Source organism: Cynocephalus volans, chromosome 3 (genome assembly GCF_027409185.1).
Source record: "Cynocephalus volans isolate mCynVol1 chromosome 3, mCynVol1.pri, whole genome shotgun sequence".
Lineage (NCBI taxonomy): Eukaryota > Metazoa > Chordata > Mammalia > Dermoptera > Cynocephalidae > Cynocephalus > Cynocephalus volans.
Window position 1 is genome coordinate 147,034,925 of NC_084462.1, and position 27,846 is coordinate 147,062,770.

The 27,846-nt window shown below is 39.5% G+C and overlaps 2 protein-coding genes across 4 annotated transcripts in view; one reads left to right on the forward strand and one right to left on the reverse strand.

The window, feature by feature from the left end:
• Positions 1-27,846, forward strand: part of FNTB (farnesyltransferase, CAAX box, beta) — an 80,803-nt gene that overhangs the window by 51,378 nt on the left and 1,579 nt on the right. Inside the window, exons 9-12 of one of the 2 annotated variants that reach the window (XM_063088527.1) lie at positions 6,448-6,580; positions 14,942-15,053; positions 15,914-16,028; positions 17,767-17,810. In XM_063088527.1, the coding sequence (XP_062944597.1) occupies positions 6,448-6,580; positions 14,942-15,053; positions 15,914-16,028; positions 17,767-17,790 (384 nt within the window). In that variant the 3' untranslated portion in view covers positions 17,791-17,810. Of the gene's footprint in view, positions 1-6,447; positions 6,581-14,941; positions 15,054-15,913; positions 16,029-17,766; positions 17,811-27,846 lie in introns of those variants that run through there. The other variant, XM_063088526.1, reaches the window with a different exon arrangement.
• Positions 1-27,846, reverse strand: part of MAX (MYC associated factor X) — a 99,699-nt gene that overhangs the window by 32,221 nt on the left and 39,632 nt on the right. The window lies entirely within an intron of this gene.

The following is a 27,846-nucleotide window of genomic DNA, read 5'->3' on the forward strand; positions in this document are numbered from 1 at the left end:
TTGGCAGTGGGTTTGTCATATATGGCTTTAATTATGTTGAGATACTTTCCCTCTATACCTAACTTATAGAGGGTCTTTGTCATGAATGAGTGCTGAACATTAACAAATGCTTTATCAGCATCTATAGAGATGATCATATGGTCCTTGTGTTTGAGTTTATTAATATGGTGTATCACATTTATTGATTTGCGTATGTTGAACCAACCTTGCATCCCTGGGATGAATCCCACTTGATCGTGGTGAATAATTTTACGTATGTGTTGCTGTATTCTGTTTGCTAGTATTTTCGTGAGGATTTTTGCATCTATATTCATCAAGGATATCGGCCTGTAGTTTTCTTTTTGGGTTATATCTTTTCCTGGTTTTGGTATCAGGATGATGTTTGCTTCATAGAATGAATTTGGGAGATTTGCGTCTGTTTCAATCTTTTGGAATAGTGTGTAAAGAATCGGTGTCAATTCCTCTTTGAATGTTTGGTAAAATTCTGCTGTGAATTCATCTGGTCCTGGGCTTTTCTTTGTTGGGAGCCTTCTGATAACAGCTTCAATCTCCTTTATTGTTATTGGTCTGTTCAAATTTTCTACGTCTTCATGGTTCAGTTTTGGGAGCTTGTGTGTGTCCAGAAATTTATCCATTTCCTCCAGATTTTCAAATTTGTTGGCATATAGTTGTTTATAGTAGTCTCGAATGATTCCTTGTATTTCAGATGAATCAGTTGTAATATCGCCTTTTTCATTTCTAATTTTTGTTATTTGAGTCTTCTCTCTTCTTTTTTTTGTTAGCCATGCTAATGGTTTGTCAATTTTATTTATCTTTTCAAAAAACCAACTTTTTGATTCGTTGATCTTTTGAATTGTTTTTTGGTTTTCAATTTCATTCAGTTCTGCTCTGATCTTAATGATTTCTTTCCATCTGCTAACTGTAGGTTTGGATTGTTCTTGTTTTTCTAGTTCTTTAAGGTGAAGTGTTAGGTTGTTCACTTGCCATCTTTCCATTCTTCTGAAGTGAGCATTTAATGCAATAAATTTCCCCCTTAATACTGCTTTTGCAGTATCCCACAGGTTTTGGTATGATGTATCATTGTTTTCATTAGTTTCAATAAATTTTTTGATTTCCTGCTTGATTTCTTCTTGGAGCCATATGTCATTAAGTAGAATGCTGTTTAATTTCCATGTGTTTGTATACTTTCCAGAGTTTCGTTTGTTATTAATTTCTAGTTTTAATCCATTGTGGTCTGAGAAAATACATGGGATAATTCCAATTTTTTTGAATTTATTGAGACTTGATTTGTGACCTAATATGTGATCTATCCTGGAGAATGATCCATGTGCTGATGAGAAGAATGAATATTCTGAGGTTGTTGGGTGGAATGTTCTGTAGATATCTGCCAAGTCCAATTGATCTAGAGTATTGTTTAGATCTTGTGTTTCTCTACTGATTCTTTGCCTAGATGATCTGTCTAATATTGACAGTGGAGTGTTCAGGTCCCCTGCTATTATGGTATTAGTGTCTATTTCCTTCTTTAGATCTAATAGAGTTTGTTTTATAAATCTGGCTGCTCCAACATTGGGTGCATACATATTTATGATTGTTATGTCTTCTTGATGGATCAGTCCTTTTATCATTAAGTAGTGTCCCTCATTGTCTCTTTTTATGGATTTTAGTTTAAAGTCTATTTTGTCAGATATAAGAATAGCTACTCCAGCTCGTTTTTCTTTTCTGTTTGCATGGTAAATCTTTTTCCATCCTTTCACTCTTAGTCTATGTGAATCTTTATGGGTGAGGTGGGTCTCTTGTAGGCAGCATATAGTTGGGTCCTCCTTTTTGATCCAGTCAGCCAGTCTGTGTCTTTTGATTGGGGAATTTAAGTCTTTTACATTAAGAGTTGTTATTGAAAGGTGTTGATTTATTCCTAGCATTTTATTGGTTGTTTGGTTGTCTTAGGTGTCTTTTGTTCCTTGCTTTCTGATTTGCTGTTTGTTTTCTGTGTTTGTTGGTTCCTTAGGTTGTAGATAGCGTTTTTGTTTGCATGTTTTCTCTTCATGAATGCCATTTTTATTATACTAGTGGGTTTTGATCTTTCTTGGGTTTTTATGGCAGTGGTAGTTATTTTTCAGGAACCAAACCCAGTACTCCCTTGAGGATTTCTTGTAAGGGTGGTCGTGTGGTAGTGAACTCCCGCAGTTTTTGTTTGTCTGATAAATATACTATTTGCCCTTCATTTCGGAAGGATAGCCTTGCAGGGTATAGTATTCTTGGCTGGCAATCTTTGTCTTTTAGTATTTTGAATATATCATCCCATTCCTTTCTAGCTTTTAGGGTTTGTGATGAAAAGTCTGATGTTAGCCTGATTGGGGCTCCCTTATAGGTGATTTGACGCTTCTCTCTTGCAGCTTTTAAGATTCTCTCTTTGTCTCTGAGTTTTGCCAATTTGACTATAACATGTCTTGGAGAAGGCCTTTTCAGGTTGAATACATTTGGAGACCGTTGAGCTTCCTGGATCTGAAGATCTGTGATTTTTCCTATACCTGGGAAGTTTTCTGCCATTATTTTGTTGAATATGTTTTCAATGGAATCTCCATTTTCCTCCCCTTCTCGAATACCCATGACTCGGATATTTGAGCGCTTAAGGTTGTCTGATATCTCTCTCAGATTTTCTTCAATGTCTTTGATTCTTTTTTCTTTCTTTTTGTCTGCTTGTGTTATTTCAAACAGCCCATCTTCAAGTTCAGAGGTTCTCTCTTCAACTTCGACAAGCCTGCTGGTTAAACTCTCCGTTGTGTTTTTTATTTCGCTGAATAACTTCTTCAGTTCAGCAAGTTCTGCTACATTTTTTTTCAGGACATTGATTTCCTTGTACATTTCCTCTTTCAGATCCTGTATACTTTTCCTCATTTCATCATGTTGTCTAGCTGTGTTTTCTTGTATCTCATTCAGTTTCCTTAGACTTATGACTCGAATTTCCTTGTCAGTCATTTCAAGGGCTTCTTGTTCTATAGGATCTAGAGTTTGAGATTTATTAACTTTTGGTGGTGTACTTTCTTGATTTTTTGTATTTCTGGTATCTTTTTTTTGATATTTATTCATTGTGGCAGGGGGTTTCACAGTCCACCGGTTTGAGACTAATGACTAACGAAGATGTTGCTGTGGTTGCCAATTTCATATGGCTACCTCCGTGACTGCTCAGTTGGCCTCTAGTTCCTTGTGTGTATGGTTGCCTCGGGTCTTGGGCCTCTCCGGGGAGCCACCTTTCTGGTCAGCTTGGACTCTGCTGGGCTGGTGGATCACGTACCACAGGGTGCGTGATCTCTGTTGAGCTTTCACTTCCTGTGCAGGACTTCTCCCTGTTCCGTGTGCTCTGGCCCAGGCTGTTGGATCGTGCAGTGGCGACCCCTCAGGGTGTGTGGTTTCTGTCGAGTCTCTGCCTCCCTGGCCGCACGTCTCCCCACTCTGTGCGCACTGTGCTGGGCTGGGACGTGTCTTCTGCAACCCTCATCTATCAGCTGGGCCTTCAAGACCCTGCTCGGCACCGCCTCACCCAGGAAGTCTACCAGGTTTCTGGTAGGCACAGACTACCGGTCGCTCTGGGTGCCTTTGTAGCACTGTGTAGATCTTTCTCGGGACTTTTTCACCTTTGTATACCCCCGGCATGGATCGAGTCTAGCACCTGCCTGCAGCCAGCTCTCTGGCAGGTTCAAGCGGACTTGGGAACTCTCCTACCACACTATTCCCAATCCGAAATTGGTTAGGCGTTGTTCTGAACTGGTGGCCGCAGAGATGGTATCTGCCTCCCAGTAACAGGAAGTTTACCGGGGGCCAGAGTCCAGGGTGTGGTGGAGTGACAGTCGGCCCCGCCCATACTTCCTTGCCCTCCCAACACTGGCCGGGGACACCCCACGCCACCCGCCCCGCCAGAGAACCGCGGAGGGAGTGGGAGGGGAGGCCGGCCTGCAGGCCCCGGGACGCCCTGCGCTGGGCCAAGCAAGTGGGAAGGCTCAGTGAGGGGCTGAGCCGAGCTGGGCCGGAGCTGCCAGCACCTGGGAAAGTGGAGGCAGCCCCGGGGCGGTGAGTGACCCGGTGATGCAGGCGGAAGCCGGTGGGCGTCAGCCCCCTGAGCAGGGCTGGGCCAGGGGTCACTCACAGGGCTGTGCCAGGTTGGGCGCTCACTCTCTGCCTCTGGTTTGTCGCCTTCCCCGTTCTCGGCCGCTGCCGCCTGCTGTTCAGTCGGTCCCACGGCGCGGCTCGGGCACTCCCAGGAATCTTCTTTAATGCCGGCCTGAAACCTCGAATCCTGAATAGGGCAGCTGGCTGCCTTCAGCGCGGCCCCAGCCTCCGGGATCCTGTCTGCATCCACAGCAGCCCTGGCGCCGTGTTCCCTGTTTGGAGACTCACTTTTGCAGCTTAGAAACAGTTCTTTTCCTGCTCCACACTTCAAAGCTGTTGCCTGTAAATGAGGCAGCCTCTCCTGCCGGGGGCAAAGTGGCGGTCAGCCTCCACGACCGGCCACCAGCAGTGGTCCTCCCTTAAGAGATGGCGAGAGGAAGGTCCACAAGTTTCCCGGCTGCCTGAGGCCCAGTGGCCGCCTTTTCCACCTCAGCTACTCTGTGCCAACCGGCGCAGCCACCGCCATCTTGACACCGCCATAATGACGGTATTTTAGATTTGAACTCTTCATCTACTACTTTCTAGACATGAGACCTTGGACAAATTGTCGAATCTGTTTCAGCTTTTTTTCCCTTCTATAAGGTAGGGACAGCAGTCCTTATTCTTTGAAGGTTATAGGAGAGAACATAAACAAATAGCCTGGCACATAGTAGGTGCTCAAAAAACATTACTCTCCCTCTTACCCAAATTACTCCCTTTTTTCCATTTGCTTCAGGAGAACTAGGACACGTATCTGAAGGATGTTATGAATTTATATATCCAAGGGAAACAGCAAACCCATGGGCTTAGGCACTGAAAAAAATAAATTAGTATGTCTTAAAAACACTTAAGCTGTGGGGTAAGTAAAAATGATCAGTGGACTCCCCACTGTAGTGCCTGCTCTCTCTTTTCTTGAGTAACACTTAGCCCACTTTATTAAATCGCATCACACCTAAAGCACTGGTTCATTTAAGACCCACTGAAGATATGCAGGTTGATGATCCTTTATGCAAAATGCTTGGGACCAGAAGTGTTTCAGATTTTGGATTCTTTTTCTGTTTTGGATTTTGGAATATTTGCAAGATACTTAACTGGTTTGAGCATCCTAATCCGAAAATCCAAAGTGTGAAATGCCCCAGTGAGCATTTCCTTGAGCATCATGTCAGTGCTCAAACAGTTTCAGATTTTGGAGCATTTCAGATTTTGGATTTTCAAATTAGGAATGCTCAACCAGTGTTAGTACCTGAAACTGCAGTACAGTATTTTATGTCTTTCTTTTCAGAATTTGGGATTGTGACTCTATAGATGAGTGTTGCCTTGAACAGGGCTATAATCTAAACCCTACAATTGTTAAGGGTTCCTAGTGGCTACTTTCAGGAACTCAGCCTGGTAAGACTATGTGCAGGGCCCCTCTCAGTTCAGTAAGGCAGCTCTGTAAAGCTATGCCCAGTGGCTGGCACTGCTCTGGAGGGCTGCAGAAGGAAGTGGAAATGGCATATCTGCTCAGCCAGTTGGTTCTGCTCATTCCTAGAGGCCAAACCCATGACTATCCTGATCTTTGCAGTAGAGTGTGTTTAGAAAATTTGGAGATAAGTGAGGAATGGTGGTATCATGTGTGACCACTGAGTGACATCAAGAGCCTTTTTACAGCTTCAAAGTAAAAGATTTACTTATATCAGCCAGCCAGGTTCCCCTGGAGTGGCAGGGAGGCAACACCGGCAGAGTCATCATTTGGTAACCAGGACAGTGGCTTCTGCTTCCAGTCCTGCTCCAGACTTGCTAAGAGACCTTAGGTAAATTTCCTCAGGTGACAAGTAAAAGTCAGGGACAGTTTGAGATCATCTGATAAGATGCAGACCAAAACTCCACTTATCTGCCTCCGTTAAACATCCCTGAGCAGGGAAGTGATGAGAAATGAGCCACTGGTTGTCTTGCCTTAAATTTCCTGTGTAGGCCATGTTTATTGAGAGACTTTTGTAGGTCTCCTTATGAACCAGCTTGGCCTCTTTATTCTCTCGGCATCAGCACTGATTTGGAACCCAGGGAAAGGTGGTTGTCTGTGTGGCTCTGAGCAGAGGTCAGTGCTGGTTGCCTCGAAAGGGTTAACCTAAGTGCTGCAATCTATGTCTGTGGCAGGGAGAGAGGGGTAGGCAGAGAGAAAACCAACGTGCCAAAACCCGAGTGCCAGGAAACCAAGAGACGGGAAGCCCTCCTCCCCACACGTTGATGTCTGGAGATCCTGTCTTGCTGGATTTTGTGTCTCTTTTATCTTCCAACTGCCTTTTCCATTTGTCTCATTCTCAGCAATGGGTGACAAGCCGGCAGATGCGGTTTGAAGGTGGATTTCAGGGCCGCTGCAACAAGCTGGTGGACGGCTGCTACTCCTTCTGGCAGGCGGGGCTCCTCCCCCTGCTCCACCGCGCACTGCATGCGCAAGGTGAGCTCACCCAGGGAGCAGTTGGCAGGGGCTAGATGATTTCCCTTGGTGACTAACCAAGTCAGGAAGCCAGAGTGCTTTTGTAGGAGGGTTGAAATAAGCTGTGTATCCCAGATTTTGAGTGCCCTGTGTGGAATCTCCTGCCTTGGTGCATGCGTATGCACAATAGCATTTAGTTGAGGGGTCATTCACCACTGCTTCAAGCTGGCTGTGGCAGAATGAGCTCCCTTTTAAGCTGCTAGTGGGAGGAGACCAGTGCTACTGCTGTGTTATCTGGAGGGAGCAGCCCACTCCTGTCCTGGGCCCCAGGGTGACTGCCACCTCAGCTGGGCGTGAAGCCACAGTTTCCAATACAGAGCTCTATATTGGTCATGTCAGAGCTGAGAAACCATGCTATGCAGTGACAGGAAAGACAATTGCGTGAAGGGGCAGAGAACCAGCACCCAGGGAGAAAAGACCTACCATGTCTGGCTGGCTGCGTAGTTGTCACCACTAGAAATGTTTTATTTTAAATTCATGGGACAATCTTTTATTTTTTTATTTTTTATTTTTTGGCAGCTGGCCGGTTTGGGAACCTGAATCATTGAATAATCTTAAATGTGAGTTTGTTCCACCTGCACCATTGGAGTGGAGACACCCATGTTTCTGTGGGTCTCTCAGTAGTTAGATAGCAAGCCAAAACTTTGGGAACATTCTCTCCTTATCTTTTGAAACCTCAGGCTGCCTGCTGCCTCCTCCTGAATCATCTCTGTCATTTACTTAATGTGAGAACAGGGTGTCTCTGAGTAAACTGGTGGGAGAGGGGAGGTCACGGTGCCCTGCTGGCTGCTGAGCTGTTCTTGGAGTGCGATCCCTTGGCATAGAGGAAGGCTTTTCTTTGTACTTAGTTGGATAATTAATTGCTCAAATGTAAAAGATGAGATTCTTTTCTCCTACCCTTCCCCACACTTTTTCTTCTTCTTGTTTGGCTGTCCTTTTTTTGTTGTTTATTTTTTTGGTGGCTGGCTAGTATGGGGATCTGAATTTGTGACGTTGGTGTTACTAGCACCATGCTGTCCCACATGAGCTAGCCAGCCTGGCTGTCCTTTCTGACCTCCATTCTTTAGTTTCTTAATTTCAAGTTGTTGAGTTGTAACCATCTTTGATACTGAATTAAAATAAACAGAGTCTCTGTCCTTTCTTCCCAGACTGGGTCTCCTGGATTTTAGGTCTCAGGTTATTAAGGCATGTAAGTCCCCATGACTCTGAAACCTGCACAGTTTCTGGTGTGACGACTAGTAGAGAAGTCAGGAATTCCCCAAGAGTCCAGCATTTCCAAAATAGAAATAACTTGGGATTTTAGTGCACTCTTTGTTTGGAACTGGTGAGGTCAAGCACCTGGTAAAATGGTCAGTCTTTTACAAACCTATTCCTGGCAGGGTCAAGATGCAGTAATTCTGCAATGCCAAGGAAATCTGTAGAGAGCTCTGACAGGAGCTCTACCTGCCGAGTCTTCCAGGGGGTGCGCTGGTCGACATTCTTTATTGTAGCGCAAGTTCTGGAGAACTTAGTCACATTCTAAGCTTTGCCTGTGCAAAAGGTTGCCTGTGAATCTTGGTGCTTCCAGCTTTTTTCATTGCCTGGGAGAAGGCCCATGTTGGGCCTGGAGCTAACTGCCTTCTCAGAAACAGTGAGTTTCCTGGACTTGGAACAAACAGAGGTCTGGTAAGAAGGGAAGTGATTTGAGCGGTGGGCAAAATACTGACCTTGGGAGTCAAAAGGAGATGCAGTATAGAAAGATATTCACAATGTATTGTGATCATAGGTAGGCTTCAAAGCTGTATATGTGTAATCCTATTTTAGTGAAGAGTTGACTCCAAAAAATTAATAGAAAGTATCTGGGATGTGAAATTACAGGTGGTGTTTGTTTTCTTTCTCATTTGTATTTTCTAATTTTTCTACAGTTTGATTTGTATTTCTTGCATAAAGAAAAACAACAAAAGTTATTTTACAAACGAAGGGAAATTCCAAAAACACAATAAATAGCAAGGTGGGAAAAATATTTGTGACAAATGATGAAGGGCTAATTTCTTTGAGAAAATTCATAGAATTCATTAAGAAATGAACAACCCAACTGAAAAATAGGCAAAGGATCTGAACAGACGGGTCCCAGAAAAAGAACTACTATTATTATTAGTTTTTCTACCAGCTGTTACTGTTATTAGCTGAGACTTCCCAAGCACTCATTGTATGCCAGGGACTGTACTAAATATTTCGCATATATTTTCTCATTTGATCCTCAGAACAACCGTATGAAATAGGTACGTACCATTGTTATCCCCATCTTACAGATGAGGAAACACAGTACAATGAAGTTATGTGACTTGCTTTATAATACCTGATTGGCACCTACAATGGTTAGTATGTGGTTGTGTGAATTCAGACTAGCTGGCATCAGAGCTCTGCTTATAACCACTACAGACGACCATTAATTGAATGAGAAGTTGTTCAGCTCACTTGTAGTTAAAGTAATGCAAATAAAAACAGTGACACTATTTGTTTTTATCATCAGATTGGCAAAGATTAAAAAACTTGATACCCCATGTTGGAGAGAGTGTGGGAAAACAGGCACTTTTGTACTGTTAGTGAGGATGTAAATAGGTGTATCATTTTCTAGAGAGCAGTTTGGAGACATCTGTTTAAATTACAAGGGCACTTAGCTTTTGAACCCAGCAAGGGCACTGTGAGGAATTTACCTGCAGACACATTAGCAGAGGGTATATATCTAAGTGAACTTTTAATAGCCAACAATCTATGAACTTTTAATAGCCAACAATCTAAAGGCCCATTTAAAGGTTAAATAAATTATGATCTCTCCAAACAGTAGCTGCGTACAATGGGCCTATATATGGAAAGCTCTGCAGGATACAACATGAAGTATAAAAGGCCAGGCCTAGAACAGTCTGCGAGCATACAGCTTTGCCTGGAAGCACACAGAAAACCCTTCTAACAAGGGATACCTTTGAGAGAAGGGTAAGAGACAGAGAGGGTAGGACTTTTAGAATTTGATATCCTTTTGCACTGTACTGTGCCTTTTTTTTTTTTTTTTTTTACTTTTTAAAATTTGTTTTTTGGGCAGCTGGCCAGTATAGGGATCCGAACCCTTGACTTTGGTGTTACAACACTCTGCCTAACCAGCTGACCAACTGAGCTAACTGGCCAGCACTTTGTTATTTTTTACGGTGTGCCTTACTACTTTTATTTTGGTAAATGAACAAATACATTTTCAAAAGGCATTGATCATATTGCTAACTAAAAAGAAAAAAAAAAAGGCTTACTCAGTGCAGCACAGGAGTCTACCCTGACTCAGCAAGTGACCTTCAGTAGCTCTGTGCCGATGACTGTTGTCTATGTGTAGAAGATGGGGTTTGAGTAGAAGAATGAATTATTATTAATAGCTTAAAAATATCAAATGCCGACTAAATCAGTGAGTTATTTTGTTTCTGTGGAGCAATAAGAAAGCAGCAGGCCTATGAGCTGTTGTTTGGGTTGATAGTCACTGGCTTCTTGTATGTGCTTTGGGACATACCATAGGCCTTTCCTTGTCCACCTGTGAAATTGAGCTACATGTGGCTGCACCTGTCAGTTATGATTTGGAAAGACTTGATTTCTTAGATAAAAGGGACTTTGAAATGTAAAATGATGTTATAATGGGGATCTGTAATTGAAGGAAGAGGTAGAAAGGATTGAAAAGGCTGATTCCAGTGCACAGGTATCAGCCTGCAATCATTTCTGCCATCATCTCACTCTGATTATGGTGCTGGTGTCCAAATGCAGGATCTCTGGAAGCTTCTTGTAGAGTTTATGAGCTTGGAGCTTTTAAACTTCGATAAAGTAGGAGGTAACTGAAATAGTCTGGAAACCTTTTTAATAATAAACATGGCATTTTCTTTTCAGATTCCAATTTTAGCCGTAGGTTATCATTTACCTTATAATAGTCTTTTATTTGTTACAGGATATGAAGTAAAGGTAGATTTTGTACAGATGTTTAATGCAATTATCCTAAAGTTTAATAAATATGCTTTTTAAAGTAAAAGCTTTACTGAGATATAACTTACATACAACTTACCCATTTAAATTATATAATTCTTTGGATCCCGTTACTGGCCAGCCACCCCACAAAATAAATAAAGTGTGCAATTCAGTGGTTTTTAGTATATTCATAGAGTTGTGCAGCCATCACCACCATCAATTTTAAAACATTTTTATCACCCTCCCCCCAAAAAACCCCATACCCATTAAATATACTTTTTTAAAGAAGAAATCACAAAGGATAAATCAACAATATGATTACAACATAAGTGTAAACCACACACACACACACACACACACACACACACACACACACACACACACACACGTGTATATTCCACATAATCGAAACAGAAGAGCAAAAATGGGAAAATAGGTGCAGCATATGATACAGACAAAGGATAAATATAATAAAAAGCTAGATTAGTAAAATTGACTAGTGGATCTCAGAAGACAAAGGACAAATAGATACCCTCAAAAGGAAATACAACCGGTAAACAAAAGTTATGGGAAAATTTCACCCTAATTAGTAATCAAAGATATGAATATCAAAGTAAATGATCAGGTGCTATTTCTTTTTACCATTTTAATTGATGAGAACTTTTTAAAAGTGACCAATGCTGGAGGTAGTACAGTAAAATTTAAAATGTTGCTGGCAGCTACATAAATTCTTAAAGCAGTTTATCAGTATCTATTAAAAGCTTTAAAAATGTTTATTCCCCTTAACTGAATAATTCCACTGTGGGCAATCTAGTTGAAGAAAATAATCCTAAGCACAGAGAATATTCACAAAGATGTTTAGTGCAGAATTTCTTACAATTACAAGGAACTGGAAACAGCCTTGGAAAGAAGTAAAAGAAGGTAGAGTGAAGTCCCATCATATGTGCATGTGTTACTTCTACAAAGTCAACTGTGCTCACAGGTGGGGGAAAGGAGAGAGAGGAAAGGAATTAAAATATTGTTAGTGTCTTAATAAGCATGTATCCTGGAGCAGGCATGACATGGGAGACCAGATGTGTCCCTCCTTCAGTTGGGCTCAGTGCGTCTTGTAGTGTGAGTGTCTCACTGGGCTGAGTGTGACTTCAGCGTTGAAGGTGAGTTGCTTTTGTCCATGGCCTCCCAATGTCAGCCAGCACCCTCTGCTAGTGCCCACACCCTCCCCCATCTCTTTCTCTGTGTCTTCTTTTTAATAAATTTAAAAATTATTATTTTCTGTTTGAAATACTCCCCAGTTAAATATTTTGGTTACATATTCCACTTATATGCTGTATATACAATGAACTTTTATAAATTTTTACCATAGAAGTTTATATACTCATATATATGAGATTTTTGCCCAGTTCCTTTTATGACTCAGTTTCCTTGTATGTCCACTTAATGAAATACTGTATGGCTGTTCAGAATGATGGTTATGAAGGGGATCCTAGGCAGGAGCCAAGAGAAGCACTCCCCTCCTGGAAGCTACCCATGCAGGTGGCCTGTCAGACACTTGACTCCTTTGACACAGGACAGTCACCAGTGGAGAACATAAAAAGAAGATGATGTCTCTCCTCGAAGCCCACTCCAGAGTAATAGAAGCAACTGCTCTACCAGATGACCACACATCAACTTAGAGATGCTAGAAATACAAAAATCCAAGAAAATATGACACTATCAAAAGAATACAGTAATTCTCAAATACCAGGCCCTACAGAGCAGAAAACGCTTGAAATGACTGAAAAGAAATTCCGAGCAACAATCTTAAGGAAACTCAATGAGATATAAGAAGAATCAGTTGCACAACATAATGAAATGAAAAAAAAAACCAAAAAAACAAAAAAACTAGGATATGAAGGAGGACATTTACAAAGAGATTAATACTTTAAAAAAGAATGTAGCAGAACTTACAGAACTGAAAGATTCACTCAGCAAAATAAAAAACACAACCAAGAGCCTAAGCAGCAGGCTAGAATGGGCAGAAGAAAGAATTTCTTTTTTTTTCTTTTCTTTTTTTTAAAGATGACCAGTAAGGGGATCTTAGCCTTTGACTTGGTGTTGTCAGCACCACACTCTCCCAAGTGAGCCATGGGCCGGCCCTAGAAGAAAGAATTTCTGATCTCAAACATAGTCTTTTTGAAATAACCCAGTTGGACAAAAAAAGGGAAAAAGAATTTTAAAAAGTGAAGAAAATCTAAGAGAGCTAGCAAACAACATTAAACACACAAACATTGCAATCATGGGTGTTCCAGAAGGGGAGGAGAAAAGAAAAGGTATGGGAAACCTATTTAATGGAAAACTTCCCAGCTGTAGAGAGAGACATGGACCTTTCGATCTAGGAGGCTCAAAGATCCCCAAAAGATTCAACCCCAAAAGATCCTCTCCAAGACACATTATCATCTAACTGGTAAAGCTCAAAGACAAAGAATCTTAAAAGAAGCAAGAGAAAAGCATCAAGTCACCTAAAAGGGAGCCCCCATCAGACTAACAGCAGACTTCTCAACAGAAACTCTACAGGCCAGAAGAAAATGGGATGACATACTCAAAATTCTAAAAGAAAAAAGCTGCCAGCCAAGAATACTATACCCAGCAAAGCTGTACTTCAGAAATGAGGGAAAAATAGTGTATTTTCCAGACAAACAAAAACTAGGAATTCACCACCACACAACCAGCCCTACAAGAAATCTTCAAGGAAGTCCTGCATCTGGAATCTGAAAAACAGAAATCACTACCATGGATACACAAGAAAGGACAAAACCTACTGGTAGAAAAAAATGCGAATGAGAAAGAGAAAGAAACTAAATCTTACCATCACAAAAAACCATAATGATAATGTAATAATGCCCCTACTTTATTTCTGATTTTAGTAATTTTGGTCTTCTCTTTTTTTCTTAGTCAATCTAGGTAAAGTTTTGCAAATTTTGTTGATCTTTTTAAAGAATCAACTTTCGGTTTTGTTGATTTCTCTCTCTTTTTTTTAAATTCCCCATTTCACATGTTTCTGTTGTAATCTTTGTTATTTCCTACTTATATTTGCTTTTGGTTTAGTTTGCTCTTATTTTTCTATTAAGGTAGTTTACATTACTGATTTGAGACTTTTCTTATTTTTAACAGAGGTGTTTACAAGTGTAAATTTTCCTCTAAGCACTGCATGAGCCCTGCATCCTATAAATTTTGATATGTTGTGCTTTGATTTTTATCTCAAAGTACTCTAATTTCCCTGTGATTTTTCTTTTTATCCATTGCTTATTTGGAGAATGTTGTTTAATTTCCACACTTTTGTGAATTTTCTAAATTTCCTTCTGTTTTTGTGGTCAGAGAACATATTTTCTATGATCTTAGTCTTTTTAAATGTATTGACTTGTTTTGAAGCCAAAAATAATAAATAAATAAATAATGATGGTTATGAAGATTGTGTATCAGAATAGAAAAGTTTATGCCTATAGTGTTATAAGACTGCACTCTTAACCAGCTGAGCTAACTGGCCAGCCCAATGCCTATGGTGTTAAATGAAAAACATAAAATAAAATTTATAATAATTATAACTAAATTGAAAAAATGCATAGAAACAAAAAGGCTGGAAGGAAGAAAAATTAGCTGTCAATTGCTATTTATAGATTGATTGGCATCAAAGTATAAAATTGACCAAAGACTTAATGCACATCCTACATGTGAATTTTTTAAAATAATCAATTTCCGTGTAAATGTTTCTGCACACATCTGCCCGATGGCAATTTGTCTCTCCTCCCCACATGATAACTGTGTGGCCCACAGAATTCTTCTACAATACTGATTGAACTTCAGAGTAAAGAAGTCCAGTTGTTTGTCAGTACCTTAGTACTAGTACCAGAACAGCCAATTTTTGCTTGAGACAGGAGGGCAGTTACCAGCAATGCTTCTTAGGAAAATTTTTTGAGCCAAGGCAGGAGGGCAGTTACCAGCAATGCTTCTTAGGAAAATGTTTTGAGCCAAGAGAATAGCTGGAGAATTCTCTCTGGAGATTGATTAAATTCAGGCTTAGAAAAGCAGAAGAAGAAACAGACTTTACTACCCCTGTTAAGAGTTCTCTTAGCTAATTAGAGTCTGATTAACAAGTTTCAGAGATGTGCTAGTGGAAATGTCAATGACGCATGTCAAGGTTCAGGAGAGAGAGACATGTCATGGGACATGGGTGAAGAGAGCACGTGTGCCAAGAATGAGTGGAAGAAGACAGGGAAAGCTTGACTCTTCCCACGGAGTAATAAAATCCAAATAAACTGTTGATACATGGCCAGACCCCTGGCAGGACCCTACTGACCCTTTGTCTTTCAACAGGTGACCCTGCCCTCAGCATGAGCCACTGGATGTTTCATCAGCAGGCCCTGCAGGAGTATATTCTGATGTGCTGCCAGTGCCCTGCTGGAGGGCTGCTGGATAAACCTGGCAAGTGAGTGCTTTCCCTCCGGGGAGGGAGGGTGGCAAGGGCAGAGAGGAGTGAGCACCTCAGGCCTACTCAGAGCCAGACCTTCCAAAGCCCAGGCATCCATTTCTAGCCAGCTGCTTAGTGCTAGCTTGCATGGGTAAAAGCACCTTGACTGGGAGCATCCCCTTCGAGTGCCATTGATCTTGGCTTTTCTGGCTGCTGTCCATCTTGTCCCCTAGGCTATATGCACCCTCCCATCCCCAGGTAGGTAAACAGATTGCTGGGTTGGTAGCTTTTCCTCTTTCATTTATTTTTGTAACCAAACATTTAAATATAACAGGATACAGAATTTTAAGCCTCTGTGTTGTAAACAGATTGTGATCACAACAGGTATTACATTGTAGATGAAATGACTAAACTCAAATCTGAGATGCCCTTATGTGCCATAATAAGAGAATCAAGCAAGTCCTGTTCCCTCTGTTTCTCACCCCCAGCACCACTGCCCCCCACATCCTGCTGCTGTGGGCATCCAGGGGAAGGCCTGGTCCAGCAATATATCAGCAAGAGTTCAGTCCATTTCTGGACATCTTGGTATTTTTCTAGAGAAATATATGAATTTAGCATTAGCACTACCCCTGGAGAGCCCTTTCCAGAAGACAGATGGAGAGACTGAATCTAAAATTACAGCACTTGTTTTTGGGCAGAGCTGGAGGATGGAGTTTTTAAAAACACTTTGGGGAAAAAGCATGCTTCCCCTAAGCCATATGGAGGACACGGTGGGATGTGTGAGTGCATCATGGGCCTCTGAAATCTTGTGGCCTCATTCAGGGGGTTTGCAGGGAGCAGAGGAGTACCAGCTTCTGAGCGTTGCCCTGTCGTTACAGGTCGCGTGACTTCTACCACACCTGCTACTGCCTGAGTGGTCTGTCCATAGCCCAGCACTTCGGCAGTGGAACCATGTTGCACAATGTGGTCCTGGGTGTGCCTGAAAATGCTCTGGTAAGGCAGGATGGGGGCTTAACACCCCTTCTCCACAGGATCCCCCAGGACAAGGGGTTTACCAAGAAAGCAAAGCGGCCTGGCCTCGTATTTTGCAGAACTGGCCCTGTGCCCTCCAAGTCCGTTACTGTCACCTTGGAGGAAATGCCCCTCTAGGCAAACTCAGGGTTCCAGGTGGGTGGTCTGATCTGTGACACAGTCAAGGACCTAGACCACCATTTACTTGTAAGTGTAAGTTCCCTCTCTGAGGAGGCTGCAGTTGTGAGAATACTTCAAAAAGTTTATGGAAAAATAGAATTAAAATATAATATGAATCTTCCATGAACTTTTTGAAGTTTCCTCATATTTGTTACTCAGAGGCGGTGAGTTCCCAGAAGGCTCGCACAGCACTCACTGTACAGTGACTCTGACTCTCCTCAGGGTCTTGGCTTAGATGCCATCTCTTCAGAGAATGAGATTGTCCAGAATGCTGTGCCGTGCCCTTCATAACGCAGTTCATCACAATTTGCAATGTATCTGTTTAACGTGTGTTTGCTTCCCTCAAAACCCATCAGCACCGTGAGGGCAGGTTGTCCCCTCTGCAGCCAGTCCTAGAACAGCCTAGCAGGAGACACTCTGAGCCTAGACATGAGCCTGCGACACGAACCCAGCTGAGACTGTCCGCAGTGACCAAATAACAGGGCCTGTGTGGGCAGTCGTGACATTTGTATGTAGTTCTCCCACTCTTACAAAGCCCTGCCTCCACAAGTGTACATATGGATAGCTGCTACCATTTAGGTGGCTGCCTTATTTTCTTATCTGTGTCTTTTTAACCTTCCTTGTTTGTTTATTTTAAGTGGGAAATATTTCAAACAGAAGAAACACAGTGGTCACTAGATAGATGAAAAGATGATCAACCTCATTCTTAATCAGAGAAAATTTTTCAAGTCTTTTTCAAGTCAGCTTTTTCAAGTCTTAACGTACTTCTCCACTTGGCTGTTATGCATCCTTCTTTCATTCTTTTCCTTCCCTCCTTCCCAGAGGTAACCCTGTCCTGAATTTAACATGTGTCATGCCTGTGGATGTTTTCATACTATTACTACATATGTATGTATCCATAAACATTATACACTCAGTTATGCAAATTTTCAAATTTTTTATAACAGTATCTACTGTACCAATTATTCTGCATTGCTTTTTCACTGACCATTATATTTTTGATGTTTATCCATGTTCACTTGTATTGCTCTAGTTTGTTCATTTTAACTACTGTATGGTATTTCTTTGTATAAATGTACCCCAATTTATTTCTCTATTCTCCTGCCGGTTAACATTTAGATCGTTTCAATTTTTTTGCTGTTACAGTGTTGCAGTGCACATTCTTGTACCTATCTTGTTGGGTCATGTGTTAGAGTTTCTCTGGGAGGGGACCTGCTGGGTTGAAGGAGATACACACTGATACAATTTGGATATGTTTCTCCCCCAGCAAAGCTCATGTTGAAATCTGATCTCCAATGTGGCAGTATTGGGAGCTGTTTGGGTCATGGGGGTGGATCCCTCATGAATGGATTAACTCAGGGGGAGGTGAGAGGAGGGGCAGAGTAGTGAGTGAGTGCTTACTCTATTAGTTTCTCCTAGAGCTGGTTGTTTAAAGGACCCTGGCACGTCCCCTCCCTCTGTCTCTCTCTCTCTCTCTCTTCCTCTCACTGTGTGATCTTGCACCCACCTGTTGCCTGCCGCTTTCTGCCTTGGGAAGAAGCAGCCTGAGGCCTGCACCAGATGAAGCTGTCCCAGAATTGTGAGCCAAATAAACTTCTTTTCTTTGTAAATTACCCAGTTTCAAGTATTCTATTATAGCAGCAGAAACAGGCTAATTCACACATCATCATCTTTATAGATAAGTCTCAGATGCTCCCCAACATGGTTGTGTTATTTTACACTCACAACAGCACTAAGATGAATTATTCCACAGTCAGGCTTTTTCCTTTCTTGCCAATTTGATGTATATGAAATAGTATCTCAGTTTTATTTTGCATTTTCCTGATGACTAGTGAGGTTGAACATCTTTTCAAATGTTTGTTGGCCCATTTGTGTTATGTCTTCTGTGAATTCCCTGCCAGTTCATATCTTTGCTTATTTCCTTACTGATTTATTTTAATTTTTCCCTTTTCTTACATATTTGTAGGAGTTCTCCCTGTATTCCTGATACTAATCTTTTGTCAATTGTGTGTGTGGTGAATATCTTCCAGTTTGTAACTTATCTTTTCACTTTGTTTTTAGTGTTTTTGTTGAATTGATTTTAATTTTCAAGTAGTCAAATCTTTTTGTCTTTTATATGGTTTGGGGGTTTTTTGCAGTGTGGGGAATTTCGTAAAAAATCTTTCCCTACCAGTTTTGGAGGGAAGCAGACAAATGTGCGTTAAATAAATAAATCACAAATTGTGATGAGTGCTTTGAAAGGAATGAACAAGGCACTGTGGCAAGTAATAAATATGTTTTCTTCTAAACAGTTTAAAGTTCTGCTTTTTCTATCTAGATTTTTAATTCTCTTGGATGTGATTTCTGTCTGTGGTGAGGGTTGGATATAATTTTATCTTTTTTCCGTATGGATAACCAGTTGACCAGCACCGTTTATTGAATTTTACAACCTTCCCTACTGATGTGTAATACATGTTGCCACACACGTTTCTGTATATGAGGTGGCTCTGTTTCTCAATTCCATTCTGTCCCTTTGGTCTGTTTGTCTGTCTGCACTGTCTTAAGCAAGTCTGAACACAGGTAAACAAGTCTCATCTACCTTGTTCTTTTTCTTAAAAATTGCCTTGGCTATTCTTTGCCTTTTGCTCTTTCCTGAGACTTGTAGGATCAACCTACCAAGTTCCACAAAAAAAATCTGATGGGATTTTTATTGGAATTGCATTGCATTTTAGCTTAATGGAAGAGAACTGACTTCTTTTCAATATTAAGGCTTACCATTTATGCATATAATTTTTCAGAGTTCTTTCATGTCCTTCAATGGTCTTTTATAATTTTTTCCATAAAGGACTAGCACATTCTTTGTTAGATTTATGTCTAAGTAATTTACAGTTTTTGTGTCTATTATGACTGGAATTTTTTTCCATTATATTTTTTAACTGGTTGTTACTAGTGTATAAAAATGCTAATGATATTTGTATGTTAGTTTTTTATCCAGCAACCTTGCCAAACTCCCTTAATAGTTGTGCTTAAAGAAAAAAAGCTTTACATAAATTTAACAGAGTTTGAGCAGAGAATGATTTGTGAATTGGACAGCCACCAGAACCAGAACAGTTTCAGAGCAACTCCGGAGCTTCCTGTAGTCAGCTAAGATTTATAGACAGAAAAAGGAAAGTGATGGACAGAAAACAACAGTGAGGTCCAGAAACAGCTGGATCAGTTATACCTTGGCATTTGCCTTTTTACATGGTTTGAACGGTTGGCTGCCTGTATTGGCTGAGACTTGGCTGCTTGTTAGAAGAGTAGATTATAGTCTGTTTACACATCAATTTAGCGTACAGTTCACTATATCTGGAGAAACCTTTAGGACAAACTTGAGGGATCAAGGAAACAGAACAGTAGAGAAAAACCCTGACTGACGTCAGGTTACTTTTTCATAAGGATTAGAGAAGAGGGGACTTCCTTATTATGTTGGAATCTTTTTTCAGGAGGGAAAAAAAACTGGTCTGTTTTTGATCAGGTGGCACTTAACATGAGTGACTCCATTTTGGTTTGGTCTGATCTGTTGAGGACTAGTGCAGGAGCTTGGTCTAAAACAATGGCCTTCCATAATTTTGTTTAAAAATTACCCTCTTTTGGTCAGGTTCTTACGTAGGTAAAAGTGTGACCAAAACTTAGAGCATTAGTGCTATTTTCAGTTACCATCATTTTGGGTTTCCAGTCACAACACATCTTTCATAGGTTACACTGTCCTTATGATCACACATTTCTTTGATTTTTTTGTCATTCCTGTAGAAGAGAGACCGTTTGATGTTCTATAGATGGCTGCATGCAAACACTTAAAACTTTTGAGAGAACACAGCACACCAGTGAGATGACCATTAGGCTCTCAGGAGAGTGATACCAAGAGTTTGGAGTATGCTCCTTAGTCAGGGTCCACATGAACCAAACCAACTGAAATTGAATAGGCAGATGAGGAGTCTACCTGGTTTAACCTTGTAGCCTCTTCATTACTAAGTAGACTGTTCATTAATTTTGTAAGAGCCTCTACAGTACCCGATGTATTTATCCATGTGCAGCAGAAAATGTTCGCAACTGCACAGACTCCTCCCTGTTCAGTCAGTAGGTAATCTAGCATCCGCGGCTGGGGCGAAGCAGGGAGTGACAATTTGCAAGTTACCCACAGAAGCATCTGATTTTGAACTTGTAACTACATCATCATCCTGCCAAGTGAAAAAAGAAGGTATAAGTAAGGTAAAATTAAGAGGGGTAAGAGTCTCATTATGATAGGAAGTCTTGTTCTGACAATCTTGGTGGCAGGGGAAAGCTGTCCACAGTCTGAAGTCTGCAGCTTCTCATCGTGGTTCACAGGGAATGTCTCTGGTTATGGCATCAGCCGTTTTTGGTGAACTCTCGGTGTGGCCCACACATCATGCATGAAACTTATCCCTTGAAATTTACATCCAATTGTCCATCTTCAGCTTACTGGTCTTCAGCAACAGAGCGGTCTTGTTCTTAGAGAGCTGTAGCCAGATATTAGAGAAGACTGGAAGAATTCAGAATTTAGTCCAGTCTACAGGTATACAGTAAAACTCAAAAACAGTAAACAAGGCTACAATCTAATAACAGGTATCTGTAGTTTTCTTTTGAAACATAAATTTTTCTCCCTACAGTCACTTCCACTTCTACCAAATATAATCATGGTGAGACCAATTTGCCTGGTTATTTATACAAGTGCAGCCAGAATAACCACATATGTTCCTTTTAAATTTGTTTTGCTGGATATTTTGACAAGGAATATCAGATGAGACTTTTAAAAATCTCAATGATAGGAAAGCAAATCAAGGCAGATATTATTAGACTTTGCCTGTTGTATCCAATATACAGGTTCATGGGCCTGTCAAGAAGTGACAACTTTTTACTCACTCAGGATAGGGATGGGAGGGACCCCTTGAAGCCAGGCATTCTAGGCATATTTTCAAATGTGACATTCAGTCAAAGCCTTGGTAATATAACCAATGTTTTCAATTGTATCCTGTTAAAGAGAACAGGTTCTTATTGAACTTACGTAAATAACTATATTGACATGAAAATAAGAATACTCATAGTTTCCAAATTCTGGAGTGATGAGGTAGAGAGGAAAAGCAGATGTTTCAAATTCTGTTTATAAAAATTTGTTTTACCACATTGCTGTAAAGTTATAGATAGCTTTTAAAAAAGGTTTTCTTAAATCTGGAAAACAGAATTTTAAAAAAAGCAGCAATGGTTCAAAATAAAGAAGCCATTAAAACTCAATTCTTTATCAGTTTAGTCTCATATAATTAATTCTTATTTTGATCTTGGTTAGCAGTTTGACAAATATATCAGTTTCTTCATTAGAATTTTGGAAATTCAGTCCAATAGTATGAACTGAAAGTCATTTTGAACCTGTACCTGCCCGAGTTCTTTTCATTCTTTCCGTGAACTTCCTTGAAGACACACTTTAAAACTGTAATTACTTGCAAAGAACTTAAAGGCATCAGAATAAAGCAATTAACTGTGGACATAAACACTTAAAATGACCAAAAGATCTGATGAGAGTTACACAATTGACAATTTTGTTACTTCTGTGGCACAGAACAATTTTCAAATAACCAAAATTGTGACTAATACCATTTACATCAAGGCATCAGGTTTCTAGGAACCTTATATAATTTTGGAACACACATTAATAATATATCCACATAACTATTTCTCAAAGAAGGTCAAAGATCACTTCTTGTTTTGACAATGTTCCGCATATAATTTAACCTGTCAGATAAGCCCAATTGGTTTTGATCATCTCTCTATTATAGTTTCTTTGAGAAGGTCCAGGGCCCTTGGAACATCTCAAAGTTAGTTTGAGTCAAAAAAGACTTAATTTTTAGAATTTGATTTTGGGAATTTTGTCAGATATCAAAGGTTGAAAACACTTAATTGAAAAGGATCATAAATCATTATGAAATAAAAGCAAAGTAACAAAAGATTTCAAAGGCACAAAGCACAGAAATTGTTTTGATAAAACTGAATCTGTTTCCTAGTCCAGTTACCTGAAAGGTAAAGAAAAACCTCTCACAATTTTCTGCTAAGAGCAGCTCAGTGCTCTGAGAAAACTGTTGTTTTACCACAGGGGAGCACAGTCTAGCCTTGCAGCAGTGTACTTTTGATATTAATGCTCAATTTTTAGAAAAACCTATAAATAATTCCCTTCTAATTTTACCAATTTGATCATACAAGAAATTCCCTTCATAAATTTACCTTTCGCAAACCATTATTATGACTGACTTAGACATGTTCACAACATGCTCACACTTTCTGTTTTGTCCTAAACTTTCTCTTTCTTAAATAACCAGTCATTTTACTTTAGGACAAAATTTACTATACAATATTCTTTTACATACAAAATTACTCTCTTTTCCTTTTAACCTTCCTCACCAAAAATACATCTTTATACCCATAAGCCTCTTCATATCTCTCACGCCTACTTACTGGTTCCTTCTCTCTTGTTTCTGTTTCCTCCCTAAATCCATATTTTGAAACAATATTTAAATAACCTCTGAACTAGACAAAATTGCTCCTTTCTAACAAAAATATATCCTCATGTGTTCTACAGTTTCTCACTGTAAACACGTCTTACTTCTCATGTGCACTTTGTATACACAATTGTTTCCCTATGTCTAGTAATTTTAATTACATATATTCATTACAATTTTTATTTCTTAGTAACCTTAAATTTGTAATCATTTTGTACTGTTTGTCACATATCAACATTTTATCCTAATTTCTAGAAACATGTACTTCCTTATAGGACTATTTTTTTCATGTTTACTAATAGACCCAAGTATATATAGCTTTTCTATACCATATATAATCAAGGTGTCAGTGTATAAAAACTTTAAACTTATGCTAATAATGTTTTAGTACTTTAACTTACATAGAAGTGACTCGGATATTTAATGAGTATCTTAATTTCACCTTAAAGTTGTAAGTTACCAGAAAGACTTTTTAAAACTATGAAGAATCCACTTATAAACATTTACGTATAATTTACTTATTTTTAATGACCGTGTTTGAACTGTTTATGAAAATTCTATGAGACACTGAACAAAACTAAGCATCAGCTCAAGTTATTTTTCCATTAACTATTTTTACAGCATGTGAATGTTAGGCAGTTGCCACCTAAGCAAGAACCCTAAAGTTAAATAGCTGGGTGTTTTGCTGATCAGAAGACACAACTGTTTTCGTTAACCTCAAAAAAATAGTAAACTAGTCTTATTTACCTAAGATTCACCCAAGTTATGTAACCTAAAAACCATTCAAGTTAGATTCTCCCCCCCTTTTAAAAAAATAAAGTATTTAAATGCTTGCTTTTCAGTTTTTAAAGCCAGTTAATTAGAGATCTTTCATATATTTTGGTAGAGAAATATCACATACACATAAAACATACAGACACATAGAAGCTAATCTTATAGCTTTCATTAAGATTCTTCATTGTCCGGTTTTTAAGTAGTTTCTAACTGCCTATTCCATTGCCCTAAATAATTGTTAACTGGGCACCCCCAAATTTGCTCTTCCAAAGGGACGACACCCAGATGAAACAAGATAGACAATTTACAAAGCTTAGATCTAAACACTATTACTTGCCAAAACAAAGAAAGGCATACTTTAGACAAGATGGCTAGTACTGTAAAGGTTAGGTTTGTTATGTAAATTTTTCCCCCCAGCAGCAGGTCAGTACATATCCAAACTGTGACCTTGTCACCAGTACCACCCTCTCCCAAGTGAGCTAACCGGCCAGCCCTGTTATGTAAATTTTAAGTTAGTATCTTCCCTATTGCATTCCCCTGTACCACTACTCTAGTGGTACAGAAGCAGAAAGGGAGATGCCTTTACAAATAAAGATTTCATTTACAGATGTAAATTTCTTTTACAAAGAATTTGAAAATAGCCAACTAGATGTCAGAAAGTTCTGTTTGGAGACCTATTTAGTTCCATAGACAGTCTTTTAAACTTACCTTATTTCTTAATTAGATTTCTTACAGCAGGGTAGAGACCTATAATGAATATGGTAAACAAAATCATTTTCTATTCCTGCTTGACTTGGAGGGGCCTAACTTTTATAAGTACTTTATCTAGCTTTTTCTAGCTTTCTTTTTGTCTTTGGGTTGGGATAGTAACTAATCAAAAAAGTTTGGTAGATTTAATTTGGTCATCAATTAGTAGCTTAAGCTTTTTATTTGGTCTTCTGTGAACAGCCTTATTAAAGAGGCAATAATAATTTTTGAAATCTTTTTAGGAGCTTCTATCTACACATCAATAGGCTTCCCTGAATAAGCCTAATTTGGGAGCCCTCATTTTAAAGTGCATTGTTGTACATTTGGAACATTCTACTGTAATTTTAAAATATGATATTTAATAAGATCTCACCATCTTTGTACACATTTACTGCTTCTGAGGCCTAATACTTATACATGTAAAGGAAGGGATAGCTGGAAGGTAGAATACTAAGTTCTTCAGAAATTAAGGATCCCATTTTTACATTAAATCTTGGCTTTGGCATTGAGATCCCTTTGATCAACTTAGCCAATGATTTTTCGTTACCTAAGCGTCCAGGAAAAAGAAATGAAGAAGATAGAGCACAAAATCCCTACGAATTTCCGAAAGCCAAAGTTCACACCCCCGCAGTAATTACTGTTTACTGCCAGTTTCTGTCTGACCCAGCCAGACATCTGAGGCCTCTAACTGAATCCAGTCCAGTTACTTATCAGATCCAGTCCTGGACCCAGTCCAATTTCTTTCGCAACTTCCAAACCCAGTCTGGATAGATGTTTGCTCAAACAAACTCATATAATTCAAAACACAAATGCATTGAGCTCCAGAATCCAAGAGAGAACTTATCCATGACCCCCAGTTGCTGTGAGACAGCAAGGGACACAAAGGGTCCTGTGGGCATCTCTCTTGGTCATTCGATGCTCTTGGGGGTTGCTGCAAGCTCTACTTCAGATCCCACTTGTAACATCATTTATTTAAAAGAAAAACTTCAGACAAATTTAACAGAGTTTAATTGAGCAAAGAACGATTCACAAATTAGGCAGTCGCCAGAACCAGAATAGGTTCAGAATGTCTCCGGGACTACTGTGTGGTCAGCTAAGATTTGTAGGCAGAAAAAGGAAAGGGACATACAGAAAACAAAAGTGAGCTACAGAAACACCTGGATTGGTTACAGCTTGGCCTTTGCCTTAGTTGAACATGGTTTGAACTGCTGGCTGCCTATAATTGGCTGAGACTTGGCCACTTTTTACAAGAGTAGGTTACAATCTGTTTGCACATCAGGTTTGCTTACAGTTCACTATGTCTGGAGAATCCTTTAGGCCAAACTTAACAGTTATTATAGTTTATCTATGGAATCTGTATCAGTCCATTTTTGTTGCTTATAACAAAACACACAGAACTGGGTGATTTATAAAGAAAACGAAATTTATTAGTTACAGTTTCTGAGGCTGGGAAGTCCAGAGTCCAAGGAACACATCTAGTGCTGGTGGTGACAGTGACCCAGGAGTCTCACATTGCAAGATGGCAGAAGCAAAGAAAGAGACAGACTCTCCTTTTAAAGCCCTCAGAACCACACCTCTGACCACCATTTTTAATCCATTCACTACAGCACGGTCCTACAATCCAATCACCTCTTCAAGGCCCCACCTTTCAATTACCATAATAGCATTTCCCACCCTTTTAACAGTCACAGTGGGGACTAAGTTTCTAATACATAAAACTCGGGTGGACACAATTCAATCTTCATTGAGTTTTGGGGGGGCCATGATTCAATCCATTACAGAATCCCATGGATTTTCTATTTGGAAAGTAATGGCATCTTCAACTAATAACAATTTTGCTTCTTTCTTTCTGATTCTTAAGAATTTTATATATTTTTCTTGCCTTGTAATGTTGACTAAGATCCCCACGTAGTGTTGACTAGAAGTAGTAATAGAGGGTGTTCTTGTCCTGCATTTGGTTATAATGGGAAGGCTTCTAGGATTTCACTGTAAAGAATGATACGTAACTGTGGGGTTGTGATAGATACTTCATATCAGGTTAATGATGTTCACCTCTACTCCTAGTTTGCTAGGTTGTTTTTGTTTGTTTCTTTCGATCATAACTTAGTGTTAAATTTTACTGAATGCTTTTTCTGCATCTGATTTTTCTCCTTTAATATGGTATGTTTTATTAATTAATATTCTGATATTAAACTTTATATTCCAGGGATAAGCCCTTCCTGGTCCTAGCACAGAGAGAGAGAGAGAGAGAGAGAGAGAGAGAGAGAGAGAGAGAGAGTGTCACCTACACCGCTGGATTCAGTTTGCTAGTATTTTTGCCTAGTATTTTTATTTAGGATTTTTTGCATGTTTGTTCATAAGAAAGATTGGTCTAAAATTTTATTTTATGGTATTGTTCTTTTCCAGTTTGTGTTTCAGGATAATATCATAGCCTTGTAAAATTAAGTGGGTAGCTTCCCTGCCTTCCTTTTTTTAGTCTCTGAAAAAGTTTGTATAGGTCAGAGATGATCTGTTTCTTGCAGGTTTGATAACACTTGCCTGAGAACCATCTAGGCCTGATGTCTTTTGCGGGGATTGGTGGTGGCAGAATAAGCAATCGTTATTATTGATTTAACTTATTCACATAGGTTTTAAAAAATTCCTTCTTGAGTTGATTTTGACAATCTGTATGTATTTTTAAATTATTCAATTTATCTGAATTTTTATATGTTTTAGTATGAATTTGCTTATAGCATTCTCTTAAATTTTTTTCAGTCTCTCCTGCAATTATGTCGCTGACTTTATTCTCCTAGAGGGGAAGAGTCCTGAATATTGGCCTAGGATTATGCCTTGTCTCCACTCTAAAGTTTCTTTTGGGTTTCTGTGATGTAGTGGATAATATAAAAGAATTTAAATATGACCTGTCACCCTCACTCCATAATAGGAATGTGGTTCTTTTTCTTCATTATAAATGTAAATATGTATTCATTGTTTTAGTAATTGGAATATATATAAAAGTATAAATTAGAAAATTAAAAACACTCAATGATATCACTGTTAATATTTTGGTGGATGTCCAACTATTGCTTATTCATACATATCACATCTACAAACACATTTTAAAAAGTAAGTTTGAGGGCCGGGCCTGTGGCTCACTCGGGAGAGTGCGGTGCTGGGAGCGCAGTGGCACTGGGAGCACCGAGGCTGCAGGTTCGGATCCTATATAGGGATGGCCGGTGCGCTCACTGGCTGAGCGTGGTGCGGACGACACCAAGCCAAGGGTTCCGATCCCCTTGCCGGTCACATAAAAAATAAAAATAAAATAAAATAAAAAATAAAAAGTAAGTTTGAGATAGTATGGTAAATACTGTTTTTCTCACTTAATTATAAGCATTTGTTCATATCATTAAATATTTAAAAGCATGTCTTTTAATGACTACATAATATTTCCCTGTCCCATGTGCTATGACATGCTTTTAACAGATACCGTGTTTTTGAATGTTTGGACTTTTTTTTTTTTGGCCATTGGCCAGTAGAGAGATCCAAACCCTTGACCTTGGTATTATCAACACTGTGCTCTAACCAGCTGAGCT